The sequence below is a fragment of the Rattus norvegicus genome, chromosome 5, assembly GCF_021556685.1.
Source record: "Rattus norvegicus strain SHRSP/BbbUtx chromosome 5, alternate assembly SHRSP_T2T, whole genome shotgun sequence".
In the NCBI taxonomy this organism is placed as follows: Eukaryota; Metazoa; Chordata; class Mammalia; order Rodentia; family Muridae; genus Rattus; species Rattus norvegicus.
In genome coordinates this window covers 138905324-138924309 of record NC_141538.1, presented here as the reverse complement: position 1 = coordinate 138924309, position 18986 = coordinate 138905324, and the positions used below count along the sequence as shown (strand labels likewise).

At 44.0% G+C, this 18986-nt stretch overlaps 1 protein-coding gene across 4 annotated transcripts; it reads left to right on the top strand.

Moving 5' to 3' along the window:
- Ybx1 (Y box binding protein 1) lies at window positions 1-16833 on the top strand. 4 transcript variants are annotated; one of them, NM_031563.4, is given in 8 exon segments: window positions 1-300; window positions 700-763; window positions 9292-9325; window positions 11427-11516; window positions 11858-12160; window positions 12633-12715; window positions 15750-16015; window positions 16450-16833. In NM_031563.4, coding segments are annotated over 7 exon segments (969 nt in total). In that variant the 5' UTR covers window positions 1-140; the 3' UTR covers window positions 15985-16015; window positions 16450-16833.
- The last annotated feature ends 2153 nt before the right edge of the window (window positions 16834-18986 follow it).

Here is an 18986-nt window from a genome sequence, read left to right as displayed (position 1 = left end):
GCTAGTTCGATCGGTAGCGGGAGCGGAGAGCGGACCCCAGAGAGCCCTGAGAGCCCCACCGCCGCCGCCGGCCTAGTCACCATCACACCCGGGAGGAGCCGCAGCCGTCGCCGCCGGCCCCAGTCACCATCACCGCAACCATGAGCAGCGAGGCCGAGACCCAGCAGCCGCCCGCCGCCCCCGCCGCCGCCCTCAGCGCCGCCGACACCAAGCCCGGCTCCACGGGCAGCGGCGCGGGTAGTGGCGGCCCGGGCGGCCTCACATCGGCGGCGCCCGCCGGCGGGGACAAGAAGGTCATCGGTGAGCGCCAGAAGGGCCCGGGGGTGGGGCCGTGGAGCCAGACCGTTAGGCGACGCGGCCCGAGCCACCGACTACGCGGCCGCCCCTCCCCCCGGGGCTCGCGGCGCGCGCACACCGGGATCCCGCCGCTGCTCCGGCCGCTGCCGCCCCTCCCCCGCGCCCACCCGCCCCGGGGCCTCGTGCTCGGGGTCCCCGCCCCGCCGCCTACGCAGCCGGAGCAGCGCGGGCTGCTTTCCCAGCCCTCACGTGCTCGCCTCCCGGGCGCACACCCACCTCGGACCCGCGCTACCCGGCGCACCCACGTGTGCGGCGAGGGCGGCGGCCCGGGCCTGCGGCCGGATCCTGGACGGACTTCCAGGGCCAGCTGGTGATTGGACGTTGTTGTGCTTTGTTTTCCAGCAACGAAGGTTTTGGGAACAGTAAAATGGTTCAATGTAAGGAACGGATACGGTTTCATCAACAGGTGAGATGCCGGTGTAGAAAGCTCGGGTCCGCCTCCTGCATGGGCAGTCTTCATGGGCTGGAGCCGCCACGGGCATGACAGGGTGGGGGATTGGGACCTTGGGTTACTGGATTAGTGGGTCCGTAGACTTGCTTTGTTTTGCCGTTACGTACCAATCTTGAGCTAGCCTCAAAGCTTTTGCACAAAGCAGGTCAAGGCAAGCGCGGCGCATGAACCATGCCCTAACAGTTACCTTGCATCAAACTGAGGCAACTCCAGGCTAAGCACGTTTTTAACCTTGACATCCTTTTCTGCTTCTTTGAAATTGCTATGTGAGAATGTGACCCACTAATTAACATACAGATGATCTTTCACCTTGTTAACCTCTCGGGAAAACGTGATTTGACATGTCAAGTGCCTGAGATGTTATCTGTACTATGAGGTTCTGTTGCCTTTGTTTAGAAGACTCAAATATGCAGTCCAATTTAGTACCTCGAACACATTTTCTTTAGCCAAAGAGGGCTCTTATTTGTCCAGACGGCAAGTAATACATCTGAAAGGAAATGGTTCTTCCTCATTTTTTATGTCTCCTACTTCCTTGTCAGGAATCATGTTGATCAAATCAATTTTTCTTAAGCTTGGCTATATCTTGTTGGAGTGGCCTTAAGTGCTTGGGAACTTCGCCTTGCTGGTATTTGGCGTAGAGTTGTAAACTATATCTTCATATCCAGAGAAGGATTTGTAGACGGCGGTGTTAAGTGCAGTCAGTGCCTGCACTCTGGGCTCACAAGGGAGCCCGGCATCTTTTTCAAGATGGCTGCCAAGGCTAGTGCAGTTGCATGGGTGTAGAGCACGGCGAGTGCCAGCAGCAATCCTGGCCGTACAGCTGTGAGACTTGGCGCCATTTCAGCATTTTCTCTCTTACATGCTCGCTTAGAAGGCGTTAAATAAGTAGATGGAGAAAAGAACGCTGAAGAGCGGCACAGTGCTTGTGAATGGGCAGCAGCTAGGCTTTTTATCGGAGTGATGAAAAAACGTTCACTGAGCCACACACCAGTTGTGGAAACACTCAAGCAAAAGCTATTACAATCACTTAATGTCTGTACTCTACAGTTGCAGTTAGAAGGAAACATTTTGTTTTTCCAGACTAAGATTTCTCCTGTCGCTGGCAGTTAGCCTTCCTGACCACCGATACATTTTCCATGTTTTTTTTTTTCCCCCCAGAGGGTTACTAGTGAGCAAAGAAGACTGTAATGCTTTGGTGCTTGTGCTAGTTGGTTTCCTGGTGGCTGCTGTTCGTGGGTTGGTTGAGATTTCCACCTGATGGTCCCAGGTGATGCCAGAGTGGTCTGCATTCGCCTTCCAAAGGACAGTGTTAACCCTCGCCCCATTATAGCTAGCTAGCTAGCTAGCCCTCCTTAGCAGCCCTTCCAGTTGGGTAAATTGTAGTATTTGTGTGCATTTAATACCTTTTAATATTTGCCCGGGCTTGTCACTTATTTTTTTTTTGAAGCAGTATCTATCGGAGATGAGTCTATCTCGGTTGTTTTATATTGTGCGTTATGACCATGCCCTTAATATCAACTTAGTTGATCATCCTTCCAGGCAAGTTAAATGTAATTGGCCTTGATGACTTTGTTACACTGGCTTAACCTCAATTACTGATTTAACTGGTTAGAGAATGTGCTTTGTTTCTAAGCAGGTCTTTGTATTAATGCTGCGGGTTTTAGATGAGATAGAAGTTTGTCCTAGTTAGGAAAAGTATAGAATACCAGACACTGGAAACACTTGACTCCAGATGTGGTGAGCCCATGTAGAATGGGGGATACAGTATTGGCACTGACTGGGTTTTTTTTTTTCCCAGAGCTGGGGACCAAACCCAGGGCCTTGCGCTTCCTAGGCAAGCGCTCTACCACTGAGCTAAATCCCCAACCCCCTGACTGGGTTTTAAATTTTAGAAACTTTAGCTTTTTTATAATCTACATAGAAGATTTCATCTCTGCTTTTAGAGAGAGGTTTGTTGACTGAGGTGAATTCTTACAGCCTGGTCAGAGTCCTAAGGTTTTTATTTTCAATCACTGCTGGTTTTGTTGTAAATTTTTCAAATAAAGAGACTGGGGCTTTAACTTCTTTGGTGTATAGAGTGTCTAGTGTGCCTAAACCCCTGAGTTTGATCCATACACTGCATAAAAAAGCATGGTGATCCCAGGGGGCAGGCTATCAGGAGCCCACTCCCTCAGTGAATTTAAGGACAGCCTGGATTGCATATCAAGACCCTGTCCTCACCCTCCTGAAAAACTTGAATAATGCCTGGGGTGGTGGTATATGCCTTTAGTCCTGCATTCAAGCTGAAGAGTTCAAGGACAGCCAAGGCTCCACAGAGACCCAGTTTCAAACAACAAAGAACCACCATAGAGGCATAATAATGTAGGAATTGAAAAAAATTATTTGCTTTATCCCTTCCTAGATTATGTTGACAGCCCCCCCCCCCCAAAAAGGGCATGTAACTTAAACTATTTGCATCTCTTCCCCAAATAACTATTTGAGTTTAGGTTCTTATTCCTGAACACTTGTTTGGAGAAAAATGCGCATCAAGAACGTTTTCAGTGGAGCGGTGTCTTTATGGGGCAGAAGTTAGGGTTGGGATTATGGCTCAGTGATGGGGTTCAGCATTCATTCAGAACGACACAGAGGTTCTGCTTGTCGCTCAGCCTTTATTTACATCATCACTATCTTTTTTCTTTGAACCACAGTCTGTTGCTTTATCTATAAGTACACTGTAGCTGTCTTCAGACACACCAGAAGAGAGCATCAGATCCCATTACAGATGGTTGTGAGCCACCATGTGGTTGCTGGGGACTGAACTCAGGACCTCTGAAAGGGCAGTCAGTGTTCTTCCCCCCCCCCCCCCCCCCCAGCTGGGGACCGAACCCAGGGCCTTGTGCTTGCTAGGCAAGCACTCTACCACTGAGCTAAATCCCCAACCCCCACAGTCTGTTACTTTAAAAAAGTAAGTGCACGCTTGTGTATGAGAACATGTCTGTGCTATAAAGCACTTGTACAGGTCAGAAAACAGACTGCATCTGAATTTGACATGGCTTCTGGGGGTTTGGACTCTGTTGTCAGGTTTGCACTGCAAGCATTTTCTCCAGGTGAACTATCTTCCCTGGCCCAATCTGTTCATGTAATTCTTACGTTGCTAACTGCCATCTCTGCCTGACCCATGTACATAGGCTTTTTCACCTGTGGTCTAAAAAGGTTAGCTTTGTCTTTAAAACTCAATGCTCAGTGTAAGTCTCCCTTTTTGGGGTTTCCATGTATGTAACTAGTTACTGCAATAACAGTGGTGTCAGATTTAAGTGATTTAATCAGACTTAAAAACCTTGGAGATTTAGATACTATATATATCCCTTGGAAACACAGATGTGAGTGATTTGTCCCATAAAAACAGGAAGTTGTAGGAGCAGGATTTGAACTTATTATTATTATTCTGGAGTGTTTGTTCAACAACTGTTGTGTTGTACTCTGAAAATAGATCCTAGCCATTTTCAGTTTGGAGCTTATCCACAGTTAGATAATTTCTTAGGATGACTGACTGTTCCTGGCTATTTAAAGACTACATTGGAGTTTGCTAACACTAGTCCTCAGTTGGGACAGTTTGGCTACCTTTTATTTTACTGTGTTCCATAAGGTCCAGAGTTGCCATGAGTTAAAAGAACTGGTTCACTATTCCATACTACTATTGAAGTGCAGTTGAGGAATTAAAGGAGAAAATACTTACTGGACTTACTTAATCTTTTGGATTTTGTTGAGTTTTGAGGTAATAAGGAAATGGGACTTTTCAAGGAGTTGGTGAGATTATAGATGTGTGCCACCAGACCTAGTGGTGTCATCTTGGTTGGCTCTTTGATACAGGGTCTCCCTGTGTTTTTACTACTTACTTAGCAGCTGAAGTTCCACTTTGGCAGGATGGGCAGGTGTCTTGATCTTCATATGGATATAGTCACCAACAGGACCAAAGGTGGCTCATGAAACAATACAAGAAAGCCCACTTGGGCATAACCAAGTGACCCAACCATTGAAGGTGCTTCAAGTGCAAAGGCAATTCTGGGGAAAGTAGGGGTTTGGATCCAGCTCATCAAGAACAGCAAGAAAATCACTGCTTTTGCCCAGTGACTGTTGGTTTGGTCCAAAGGATCATGCAGTGGTGGCATTCCTAGAGTCCACTTTCAGTAACTAGTGCATCTCTGTTGCCCCTGTGGGAAAGCAAGAAGAAAAGATCAGAAGCATAAATATTGATGGTAGCAATACACTTTTATATTCCAAATAAATTAGCTGAGTCTATATTATAATATTGCAAAGTCTAAAGTAATTTGATGGTAAAAATGAGCATTTTGTAGATTGGAACGGTTTTGACCAAAATCTCTTGAGCTTTCTAAAGTCATTCTGTTTACTTCTATCTCAGAAGTCTCGTAACATGTATTAAAATTGGTGTTGCACAAGAAGACCTGAGAACTCCTCAACTGTGTTTGAGGAAGGGACATGCAAGAGGTTGACTGAATGTTGGGCACTTGAGTTACCTGCATTAACCTCCCATCTTAAGGTGACTGAAGTCGGCTAACTCAGTCACTGACTTGCAGCAGAATCCTCCTGTTGTGGTGCTTTCCCTCTGTTTGCCAGGTAGAATCATTTTGCTCTTAGAATATTCTATCTAGAAAAGGCAGAGTACACTCGCCTTCTGTTTTCTTATCCTGAGAACTGTAGTTGATATCAGATGTTCTTTTCTTATGAGACTAGTTGGAGTCATGTTCTTCAGGCTTGTCTGAACCCTTGGAATCATCTATGGTCGTGTCTAAGAAATATGTAGTGGGATTTTTGGTTTTAGGGTAAGCTAATAAGATGTGGAGCAATTTGTTGAGGGTAATCTTAAACTTACGTATACGGTATTATTTAAGGCAGTAAGTAATGTGTATTAAAAAAGAGCACTTCATAGGTTTTTGGGGTTTTTTCGTTTTGTTTTTTGCTTGTCAATTCCCAGCACCACCATGGATGATTTCTTTGAGAAGACTCGATACTTTGTTATTTTGTTCGTTCCTGTTAAGTTTGCTTTTACTTTACACACCTTGTGGGTAATTGTAGGGAGTTAGAGTTTGCCTGGTAGGTAGGTATCCAAGCAATGATTTAGAGGTTTAATAGAACACTTGGCATGTTGTGTAGTTAGTGTGTGGCACAGGTAGTAATAAAAGGGGGCTCTGCGTTCGATGCAGATGACCACAGGTTGTATCAGTTCCATGCTTTGTGAGGATTAGATGGTGTATATAAAACCTAGTATAATGTTTGTAGGGTTTCATCCCCAATAGTAGAGAATGCTGTGTGTGAGCACCACATGCTTGCCTGATGCCCACAGCCCATAAAGGGTACTGAGCCTCTGTAATTGGACCATCAGTTGTAGGTGCTGAGGTCCAAGCCTGGCCCTGGCAAGGGCAGAGCAAGTGCTTTTCACCACTGAGCTGTCTGCAATTCATTCCAGTAGTGTTTCCCTCCCTGTCACTTTAATGTTCAAACCACTGCTGTTTTAGATTGGGGAAATTGTATCTTAGGCACTGTCAATTTTCTTACTGATATCTGTATATACTTTGTAAGTAGGCTGATCTAGTCACTCCTAATAAGTGCTCTGTGGTTTGGGTTTTTACTTTTTCTGTGTATATCCACAAAATAAAGTATTCCTTAGGAAATAATGCTGTCTTGTTGCCAGCATTGTCTTGTTTTTAAAACTAAATACATGACCTTTTATAACCCAGAAGCAATTGTTTATTGTGAATAAAATATACCCTCCATGGAACAGTGAATTTAAAGCATACTGATGGGTTTCTTGAAACAGGGTCCCGCTGTATATGTATATATCTCTGGCTGTCCTGGAACTCACTCTGATCTTGACTGACCTCAAATTCAGAGATCCGCCTACCTCTGACTTCCAAGTACTGGGATTAAGGGTTTGCACCATCATGACTGGTTCATTATTTTATTGCGTTCATTTATTGGGAGATTGGGGAACATTTATAGGTCAGAGGACAACTTGCAGCAGTTCTCCCTCTGTGGGTTCCAGGGATCCAATTCACATGGTCAGGCTCATCAAGAAAGCATCTTTACTTGCTGAACCATCTTTTTTTTTTTTTTTTTTTTTTCTTCTTTTTTTTCTTTTTTTTCGGAGCTGGGGACCGAACCCAGGGCCTTGCGCTTGCTAGGCAAGTGCTCTACCACTGAGCTAAATCCCCAACCCCATTGCTGAACCATCTTACTGGCCCCGTCATTTTAAATAAGACATTATCAAAACAGCAAATAATGGATGTGGTGGTATGCGCCTTTAATCCCAGCACTCTAGAGACAGATCTCCAGGTTTGACTTGAGGTCCGCCTGGTCTGCATATTGAGATTATCTATGTCTAAACATACACAAGCAATAGAGAGCAATTTTAATTAGCTAGAATAAATTTAGTGTTCGTATATTAAGTGTACTTAATATGAAACCTAGTAGGATAGTGATTCTTGGGAGGGGTGTTTGAAAAGATGTCTGTATAAAATAAGCTCTGGCTTTTGCAGAACTTTCAGGTATCCACCTGACTGCCCCCTACCCCCTCCTGCTATGCCCAGCCAGGATCTTTAGGTGTCATCCTGCAAGCCTGGTACCACCTCTGTCCCTGCATGCTCTGAGTCCCCGGCTTTAGAATAGTAGTTAGGCTGCTGTGACACAGCTTCAGTTAAACCTTTCTAGACTTGTCTCCCCTTCAGTATTGCCTACCCTTCGCATCTGTCCGTATTTGTTGTGCTTTAGAAACCTGGATTGGAAGTAGTTGTTGCTGGAGCAAATGAGATTAATTCTGTTCTTACCTATCTTGGAGAGGTGCCTTGTGTGTGGAATTACAGATGGGTGGACATCATGGTCAGCAGTCAATTTGTGTGGGGTTTGTTTTGTTTTTTGGAACGCAGTTGGGTTGTAGCCAGTTGAGTGTGTTGCGATTGTGCATCTATTTGTCTTCAAAGTTGAAGCCATTTTGTATGAATTCTTTGCATGCATTTTAGCAGTATGCCACTAGTGTCTTTGGTCATTGAATTAAGATGTTAGAACTACTACTGAGACATTTCTCTGGCTTACCAGTAGTGGAGGGGTCACTAGAGGGAAGGAAGTCTGTTTTTCCAGTACTTCTGGTTCCTAATGAATGCTGGCTTCCAGTTTCCAATTAGTGTCAGTTCTCCATTTTTGTCCCAAGAAAGATAGCCTGAATGACTTCATTGGGTGGCCCTTTGGTCTAGGGCTTGGTCAGTTCCTATCTGAACTTTGAACTTTGACCTAACTAACTTGCTGGGCTCTGCTTATTCAGTGGTCCTTATAATCAAGGACTATTCTCTGCAATAAATTTTATCACACATTCTTCTAATGAAAAACTTGTCTGTTTTCCTGGTAAACCCCTGCAAATAATCCTGGCCAGTACTGTGGAAGCTGAGACAGAGCTCATAAGCTAAAGATCAGGCTGGGCTTAAGTATCAAAAAAAAAAAATAGTTTTGCTAATTACATTTGGCAAATTTTACTTGCCTAAGGATTGTGAAATCTATGATGGGAGGTGAAAGGATTATGTATACTATTAGAAATAGTATTAGGCACATAAGTGAGGTATACATGGTTTACATTTTGCTACTTTCTGTGTTGTGTTTTTTGGAGGTTAGAAATGGTGAGAAGGAAGTGGAAATGACTACTGTTAGTAATGCTGGCTGTAGATAAAGGTGTGTGCTGGGTTATTGTTAATGTTTAATAGGGCAAGGACTCGGAGAGGCGTGGCTTGTCACTTCTATACTTTGAATTATGGCTCATTTTGTTACAGTGCCTTAGACATGTATGCTTATCTTACAGGTAGTGAGTGGGCTTATCACTGTTTGTAACAGTTCAGTCTTTTTTTTTTTTTTTAAGATTTATTCATTTATTATATATAAGTACACTGTCGCTGTCTTCAGATACACCAGAAGAGGGCATCAGATCCCATTACAGATGGTTGTGAACCACCCTGTGGTTGCTGGGATTTGAACTCAGGACCTCTGGAAGAGCAGTCAGTGCTCTTAACCACTGAGCCATCTCTCTAGCCCAACAGTTCAGTCTTAAAAGCAGATTTCATGCAGCTTGTTTTTTCCACTGTCTTTTTTTCCTGGCTTACCTACCAAAGATGTGAACATGTGTTTCTCCAATGTTCTTTTTTTTTTTTTTTTTTTTTTTTTTTTTTTTTTTTTTTTTTTCGGAGCTGGGGATCGAACCCAGGGCCTTGCGCTTCCTAGGTAAGCGCTCTACCACTGAGCTAAATCCCCAGCCCCTCCAATGTTCTTAATGTCGCCCCAGCACACGCTCAGAAATTAAAAGTCAGAAATTAGTTCCCACTTAATCCTAGACAGCTAGGGACTCTGGGAAATTGGGGGTGTCCACTGACCAGGCTTGTTTTTAATCAGTCTTACACAGTGAGACTTGCATTCAGCTTCTTCACTTGTTACTCTCTTCTGTCTTACAGGAATGACACCAAGGAAGACGTATTTGTACACCAGGTGAGTGCTCATATAGATTCTCTGTACCTCTGGCTCAGAACTTGTAAGAAGGGTGGGCGGGTGTGTTCTCAGCTGTGGTTCTTTGCTAAAGGTTAAGTCGGAGGATGAGTTCGTTTAGTTTAAAAGAGTAAAAAGCGTGGTTAAAGTGTGGAGTGAAGCATTGCTTTAGAGAGTCATGCCTGTTTAGACAAATAGCCACCATGAGTTTAAACCTGAGTGGTGTATCTGTAAATACGCAGGGCATTGGCAAGACATGGACTGCTGGAGAGTCAGGCAGTGGGATAGAGCTATAAAACACAGATGTCAGTCTTGTAAAACAGAAAATAGGAAGCCAGTGCTGTATAAGGCAGATCTTACTTGTCCTGAAGCATTTTTTTTTTTTTCTTTTTCTTTTTTTCGGAGCTGGGGACCGAACCCAGGGCCTTGCGCTTGCTAGGCAAGCGCTCTACCACTGAGCTAAATCCCCAACCCCTCCTGAAGCATTTCAAATGCTTTCTGTTTACACCTTTAGAATTGATGAGAAACTTAAATCCTCACTAGAGATTTAACATTAAGTACAAAATACTGCAGCCAAGTTGTGATTGGTCAGTAGATACCTTTAATTGGCTGCAAATGCTTTTGGAGGAGAAGACTTAGCCAAGCAGAGCTGCATCCAGAGTAGAAGAGTGCCTTGACAGAGCTTGGGTGGCAGCATCCTCTTTAGAAATTAACGGGTTAGCATTTCGTAGCTCCTAGAAATGCCCAAAGAAATGAGATTCAGAGGGGAATCCCTGTATAGATTCTAGTATATCTAAAACCCTATGGAATATAAATATGCAAGCATTTAAATTTTAAATGTAAATTAACTGCTCATATCTTTAAAAGATTAATGCCCTTATTGGAGAAAGGCGGCTTTACCTTTCCTGTCACGTGCTAAAAATAATAGACTCAAACAGACAAGCAACAAGACTTACTAAAGTCTCAGTGCCCCTGGCAGCCACGGCAGATTAGAAGGGGCTAACGGTGAATGCTGACGTGCTTCGGGGTTTTATTTATTGCATGCTTCTGCCATCCCCTATGACTGCAAATAATTGACAGTTGGCTACATATAAAAGGTATGAAACTACGGCAGTTCAGATGACAGATGAGATCAATTATTTGACTCAACTCACCCAGTCGCATTATCCCACAAAGTGTCACCAATATGCTTTCCTACTTATTTTGCAAGTGGTTTCCACATGGAGTTGTTCTTGGGACTTGGCTGCTCAGGTCGTGGTGGTGTATCAAGTAGACTCCGGTTCTGGGCACCGGAGCTTAATTGGCCTCAGCTTTGTTGGTTGTCCTGCCTCCTCTGGGATGGAAGTGCATGGGTGATCCTGTAATGGATACTGCTGTGATGTGGAATGAACGTGGGATCTGGAGTCCCAAGACCTGGATTAGAAAAGTTCCCCTGCCACTCAATAGCTGTTGACCTTGGGCAGACACTCATAATTCTCAAAAGCTCTAATAATGTAATACTTAACTGTTTTCTGGGGCGGTAATAACCAACAGTCCATACAGAGAGAATACAGTGGCATCTACCGATGCATGTGAAATGCATTAATTAACATGGACGTGTTCATCACAGACCGGCTGGAAGGGATTTGGTTGACATTTGTAATTGAGTTTGATATAGTCAAGGGACAAGAGTTGTTACTGGTCAGAGTTGAAGCATGTAAAACTGAACTCGCCTGTCATCTAAACTGGCCATGTGTTGGGCTGGCTTCTGCTATTAAGTGCAGTCTTTGGGGGATAAGTGGAGGCCTCATTTTGTCCCAAGCTTCATATGCGATGCTTTTCCCAAAAGCATCTTACTTTACACATTGTTGTGTCTGTCTTGAGTATTAAATTACTTTAGTTTGTAAAAAGTGGTAAAATGCTGGGGCCTTGTAAGATTGGAGTCTTTTGGTTGAGGTTGGGGGTATCATTGGTCCTTGCTTTCCTAAATTATTGACAGTTTGGTCTTACGTAAAGCAAATATTAAGTGTATATCCAAGGTAAAAATGATGTTGACGCTGGTACATTTAACATGAAAAGCACGTTCTTCTCCCCTGTTAATCTATTTTTGGAATGATGTTACTAGACGGCCATAAAGAAGAATAACCCCAGGAAGTACCTTCGCAGTGTAGGAGATGGAGAGACTGTGGAGTTTGATGTTGTTGAAGGAGAAAAGGTGAGGATGCTTTTTGTGTAAAGGTTTGACTTCGGTATGGAAATCATGTGGAGATCTCATCCGTTAGGATGGTGGCTCTAATTGGATGGATGATGTGTTCTGGTGATCACATGAACACAGGTGCATCAAGCCTACTGTGCTGGCTGCAGTTAGAGAGCAGTCTCTTCAGAAGAGTGAGGAGCTGATGATGTAGTCATTCCTATGCACCCTTTACCCATGCACACGACCTCCATTTTGTTTTCTCTTGGGTTTGGTTTTTTTTTCCCCCTCCCCAGCTCTTGGGAAATTTATTGAGTATTTGGATTTCCTTCGTTATTGTCAATAAATAATGACTTTTGTAGGGTGCGGAGGCAGCTAATGTTACAGGCCCTGGTGGAGTTCCAGTTCAAGGCAGTAAATACGCAGCAGACCGTAACCATTATAGACGCTATCCACGTCGTAGGGGTCCTCCACGCAATTACCAGCAAAATTACCAGAATAGTGAGAGTGGGGAAAAGAATGAAGGATCGGAAAGCGCTCCTGAAGGCCAGGCCCAACAACGCCGGCCCTATCGCAGGCGAAGGTTCCCACCTTACTACATGCGGAGACCCTATGCGCGTCGACCACAGTATTCCAACCCCCCTGTGCAAGGAGAAGTGATGGAGGTAAGTGCCAAAAGCAAAAGGAGTTGACACAGAGTGTGACATGACAGCACTCTTGTTTGCTTGTCCTGGGAATTGAAGCTAGGGCTTTGAGGATGGTAGGCAGCTGCTGAATGATCGATCAGCAGCCCTCCCTGCTCCTCGTTACAGCTTTTGAGAAAGATTGTGTCTTGACTGGAATTTTCTCCTAAATTACCCTGTTACCTACTGGATGCACATTAGATAGTGACAAACCTCCAGGTTTGCTAATTTATGGTGTGATCATAATTGTTAGATGTTTTGTGCTCAAGAGTTGGAAGTTAGCTGGGCAGTGCTGGCGTGTGCCTTTAGCCCCAGCATTCTGGAGGCAGTGGACAGCACAGGGGCTATGTAGAAAGACCCTGTTTCAAAACAAAGAAAGAAACAAAAAGTTTGAATTTGCCTGATTGGGATTTTGCTGTTGATCAAATAGACTTTGATTTCTGATGTCTTCCAGGGTGCTGACAACCAGGGTGCAGGAGAGCAAGGTAGACCAGTGAGACAGAATATGTATCGGGGTTACAGACCACGATTCCGCAGGTATGGTCCATCAAAGCCTGTTTCTGTTAGGTTCTTCAGCCAGATGCTTACCCAGCACCACGCTTCTCTTTCCTGAATTAATACTTCACATTGTCTTTCTCCCATCCCCCTGACCCCCAGCTGAGTACTGAACCCAGGGCCTTGTGCTTGCTAAGCAAGTGCTCTGCCTGCCACTGAGGTAAATCCCGAACCCTGGCACCGTTCCTTTTCAATGATCTGAAAGTGATCCTGAAGTAAGCGGTCTGAGGGTACTCTTTGCATTTTGGTACTGCTTTAAAATAGCTTGTGTAGTTTACTCTTTCTCTGTTTTTCTTTATTTCTTAAGCAAGAGTGTAGAATTCCAAATTTTCTATCCTTGGAAAGGTAAGAGTAGTTCAAATAACAGTGTCTACAGCGTGCTTACTTAGGGGAGAAGGAAAAGGCCAGGGTGATCTTGGAAGCACTGGGAGGTGTCGGCTGCCCATCACAGCATCCAGGAGTCAGCCTGAGCCAGGTAGGATCTGTCCACCCGCCTCGGGATAGAAATACTGGGTAGTAGGTATTGTAGGTAAAGGAGGAAGCACTAGGGTGAGGGAAGGTTTCATGAGCACTAGTCGTCATTGCTCAAGCTTCAAGGGTTAAAAAAACCCAGTAAGGTTACATAGATGGCTATGTGTGCTACACATGGAGACTGGATTAGCGGCTAGTTTTTCCACCCCACCTCAGAATTTGGGATTGTCTGATGGGATACACTGGTGAGTATTCTCCTGACTCTGACCCTCCCTCCACCACTCATCACTCACCACCAAGGTTTTTATGTGGCACTGGTGCTCGTTATACTTGAGCTGTCTCCCTCCGAGAAGGAGAATGTTTAAGTTGCCTGAGCTGCCAGCCTCAAACTATACCAGCCTCCCTGCCTTGGCCTTCTGAGTAGCTAGAATGAAGGGCAATTACCACGGTTTGAATTTATTTTTGAGGCATGTCTCACCTGGTAATTCTGACTGGCCCAGAACTCTTAGAAATTGCTTGCCTCTACCTCTTGGGGCTAGAATTAAAAGGTGTGCACCTCCTTGCTTACTTCCCTGTGTGTTACTCATTTGTTTTGAGATAAGGTTTTTATGTAGCCCTGGCTATTCTGAAACTCTGTAGGCCAGGTTGTCCTCAAACTCAAAGATAGATCCAGATCCACCTGCCTCTGCCTCCTGAGTGTTGGGATTAAAGGCCTGTGCCCAATGTCCTGTGCTCTTAAGATTATTAGGGACCTTTTGATGCTTCAATATATATGAAGTTGGCTATATATTTCTTAGATTTATTTGTATGTTTTGCTTGCATGTATGTATGCTCAGCACATGTATGACTAGCTGGCACTCTTGGTCAGAGGCATCAGATCTCTTGGTACTGATGTTAAGAACAGGTAGTTGTGGATAGCAAATACAGAACCTAACCAAAAAAACCCTTTGAACTAGCAGGCATTTTGACAGGCTCTCTGTTAGTGGGCATTATTTTCTTGTGTTATCCTTGTGCTCAATTCCTGCTGTCCATTTTTGATGATTGACTCTGAGTGTTTTAATATCAACCTATTACCATAGTATAAAACAGTCTATGCATTAGTCTACAGGTATCAACAACTGAATCTTCTGTTTGCTTTTATACTGTAGAGCTTTTAAAATCTCAAATTTTCTGGTATTTTGAGCAAATATTATATGCCTGCCTTTTGTAAAGATAGATATTGATCCTTTTTGCTTGTTGATTGTTACAGCTAATGGATCTTAATTTTAAAATTAATTTTGCAAGGTTTCTGTTTGTTCCAAATGTGTATGAAAGTTTGCCTGCATGTATGTCTGGTGTCCATGGAAGTCAGAAGAGCCTGTGGGTTCCCTTGGAACTGGATGGAGTTAGGGTTGGTTGTGAGCCACTATGTGGGTGCTAGGAATCAAGCACTGATCTGGTCCTCTGAAAACAAGTGTTGTTAACTATGGAGCCATCTCGACAGCTGCCCTTGAGTTAATTTTATGGTAGATAATACATTTCACTTTATAGTCCACACAAAGTATAGGATTTTCTGATCATGCCACAAATTGGTCACTTCTCAGTTGATTGCTTGTCAGTTTAAGTGCTGTGGTAGTAAATGAAACGTGCCATGCATGTATAAGTACATGGTGAGAAGAAAAATCTGATTGCTCCTGTGCAAATAGAAGGAAATATTAAGACACGTGGGATGTGTGGCTACTTTTGATGGAAAGGAGACTGGTACGGGTAAGAAAATGGGGTGGAGGATTTCACTGTATGAGAAATGGAGTGAGAGATTAAAAGTACAATAGAAGTGTGGTTACTGGCAGGAAAAGTCTAGTGAAAGTTGCACCCGCGTGGTTCAATTTCCAAGCATTTGAGCAGCAGGCTCAGCTTTATTGACCTTGGTCTATATGAATAAAATAGCATATGTTTACACACTTGGCTTTAGAGGGCAGCTTACTGTTGCAGTAAGAATTATAAAGGAGCGTTTTCTATCACTCGCTCCAGCTTCTACTCTGCCACACTCCCTCCCTCCTGTCTCCCTTTTACTGCCCTCTCAATGCAGACCCCTAGGCAATAGGCCTCTCAGCCATTTCTTTTACACACTGTCCTCTTTAGCCCAGTAAAATCAAAGTTCCAGAAAATTATAATTTAGCAATTAGAATATATGTTAAATCTATAATATATCCACACAATAAACTAAAACCAATTGATAAGGATATAAATTGCCCACCTAGATTAAGATAAATTTGCCTACAGAAATCCATCCCAGCTACCTTGGCAATTCAGGACCCCAGATCTGGGTCATCCTCCCCAGTCTCCCTCCTCCTCTCCCACCTTACAGAAACTTTGTTCCTGCCTTATTCTTTTACTGTCAAATTATAACCTTGATCTGACTTTTGCCAGCCCTTACCTGCATAATGACATCAACCTACAGCTTGAAAAATGGGTGGTAAACCCAAGAACCAAATGTTGTCATTGTGGCTAGGCTAGAGGAAGAAAGCTGTCACTGTCTTCTGAGATCATGCAGTGTTCATTTCAGGGGCCCTCCTCGCCAAAGACAGCCTAGAGAGGATGGCAATGAAGAGGACAAAGAAAATCAAGGAGATGAGACCCAAGGTCAGCAGCCACCTCAACGTCGGTATCGCCGCAACTTCAATTACCGACGCAGACGCCCAGAGAACCCTAAACCACAAGATGGCAAAGAGACAAAAGCAGCCGATCCACCAGCTGAGAATTCGTCCGCTCCCGAGGCTGAGCAGGGCGGGGCTGAGTAAATGCCGGCTTACCATCTCTACCATCATCCGGGTAAGTGGGCACTCTGGCTTGTACTGCGCTGAGCTTTCTAGATTTCTCAATCAACTCTGATTTTGGTAGAAAGCTAAGCAAAGCACTTCCTGTGCTCTGAAGACAGTGTTGTGAATTTTAGGAAGGTTTGATAGTGCCCACCTTTAGTTGCAGCACCCAGGCAGAAAGAAGCCTGGCAGGTTTCTGAGTTGGAATCTGAGGTCTGTGGTTCCTAGCTTGCCTTGCAGCTGGCTCTCCCGGCTCTTAGCTCTTAGCACTCCCCTTCTGAACCAAAGACTGTATGTATGTACCCAGGGTGCGTTAATGTGCTGTTGGGAATCAGCCTTTAAGCGAAAGCAAAACAAGGTGGGTAGAGTGATGGAGCTGCTATTCTAGAGTGTGGTCCACTAGCTAAAGACTTGAGGAGATGGTAAATAAGCATCTTTTCTTTGCAGTTTGGTCATCCAACAAGAAGAAATGAATATGAAATTCCAGCAATAAGAAATGAACAAAGATTGGAGCTGAAGACCTTAAGTGCTTGCTTTTTGCCCGTTGACCAGATCCACTAGAACTGTCTGCATTATCTATGCAGCATGGGGTTTTTATTATTTTTACCTAAAGATGTCTCTTTTTGGTAATGACAAACGTGTTTTTTAAGAAAAAAAAAAAAAGGCCTGGTTTTTCTCAATACACCTTTAACGGTTTTTAAATTGTTTCATATCTGGTCAAGTTGAGATTTTTAAGAACTTCATTTTTAATTTGTAATAAAGTTTACAACTTGATTTTTTCAAAAAAGTCAACAAACTGCAAGCACCTGTTAATAAAGGTCTTAAATAATACTGTCTGTCTACTAGTTTTGTCATAATTCAGTAATCCCCACTTGCAGGATAACAGGTAACACTGGAAATATGCCCACAGGGAGCAGGATGTCAGGAGTGCTCTGCAAGACCTCTCCAGAGCCCTGGGTGGAAAGGTTTCTTTGCTGCAAAGTAAAGGAGTAAGGAGTTCTATAGGGCGGGGCCGGCCGGGCCGGGCAAGTCTGTGGGTGGTACTTCCCTGTAGAGAGGCGCCATGGAGCACATCAGCATTACACTAAAGAACGTATAGGAATTAGTGGTTTAGTCTATTAACATAAACATGCTAGTGCTCATCCTAGCCATGGTGAGTGCTGTAAATACTCTGCTGGCAAGAGCACACTGAAAGAAATTCCTGGTAAGATTCACAGGGGTCAGTTTAGCAATGACACAGACAGTATTGGTTACAGCCTAATGTTGATTGTACATAGATGTTTATACTAATGAATTTTCTAGGAACAAGCATGAAATGAATATACAAGCATTGAAGCCTTTTCCAGGTCATTTTATATTAAAATAGTAACAGCAGCTGAATCACCTGAGAGACCTAGAATCTGGTAGGTTTTTTTGGTCCTTGAAGCTTGGTGCCTCAGCCTCTTTACCTCCTGCCAGGAACCTGGAAGGTTCTTGGAGGTTCAGTCCAAAGTAGAAGCTTGAGCATTTCTTGAGGTATGGGGGAAAGCATAAACAAGGAGCAGCAGATCAGAGAGCGCCCTCTTTATCTGGCCGCTACCACAATTAGCGGATGGGACTTCCTATGGTAAAACAGTAAATATAATCCTAATCAGAAAGGAGAATGAGGCTTGAGTGACCAGATCTACAGGTCCAGGTGAGACTTGGGACAGAAATCCAGAAGAAAGGGTGTGAAACTAGATAGATGTTTTCAACAGTGGAGGTGAAGGAATTTGGAGAGAGACAGTACACTATACTGGAATGAAGTAATTTGGGGAGGGTATCAGCTTATCTTTTAGAGGAGTGAATGGTGGTTGACAGATGTCAGACTACCTTGGATGTGTGATGGAAACCTACATCCATGCTGGCATGCTGTGAGACAAGACGTGGCTACTGAAATGTAATCCAAAGTGGAACTCAGGCTCTGAAGTTAAATGAAACCATCAAAGTCAATGAAGAACGTTGCTGTGGGCTGGTCATGGTGCCACTGAGAAAAAGCAACAAAACCATTTAGTTGGGCTTAATACAGTGACAGTGGGTAGAATAGATTTCTGTAGTCTTCACCTGTATTGACCAGACTTGAATTGACTGAGGTTCACCTGCCTTTGCCCTTATAAACTAAGACTAAAAGCATTTGCAATCACACCTTGTGAAAACTTACATAAATTCACAGGGCAAATCAAACCCAAAATGGCTGCAAGTCTTGACCCATTCCCAGTGACTTCCTAATCCCCAAACAGCCAACTGGAGATCCAAGTATTAAACACAGACCCCCCTCCCCCCTTGAGGGACATGTTTATTAAAACCACTGTATCTTTCAGAGGCTTTTTTTTTTTTTAAATCACATTCTCCATGTATAAATAGTGTGAGCTCCATGGACTATAACTGAAAGAGCACATTAGGCCCCAGACTGATAACCTCTGCTGACACATGAGTTGTCTGCGTAAGCTGTCTGCTCCATGTTTTCCACAGGAGACCTAAAACAAAACTAGTTTGGAAACTTAAAATCTCAGTCAGCGTCCTACAGGAGACTTACGTGCTCTGTTCCTGTGTGTACTGTTGGTTCAGTTTCCTTTTCCTGGAATATGAGAGGCACCATCCCCACCACAAGGCGTTTCCTCTTGGCTGTAACAGTTCCTGTAGATAATTCTCCTTCGGTTCTTTAAAGCCTGTGGTTTAGGAAGGACATTTCTAATGTGTTTAAAAGTAGCATCCTCTCCCTGTATGCAAGTTCTCATGGTCTCCTAGAGCCCTGCTCCATTCAGCTTGTTTCTGACACAGCGTATCACCATCTACTATATACTTTGCTGTCTGTCCCTGTAGACAGCTCCTTAAGGGAAGGGGTTTTATGGTTTGCTTGCTGAGTTAGAGCCAAATATTAAACATGTTGAAAGTAATATCCTTGAATAGGTTTGGGAGTAGGGTGGAGTGAGGGCGGTAGCTGCAGGGGAAGGTGAGCAGTGTGG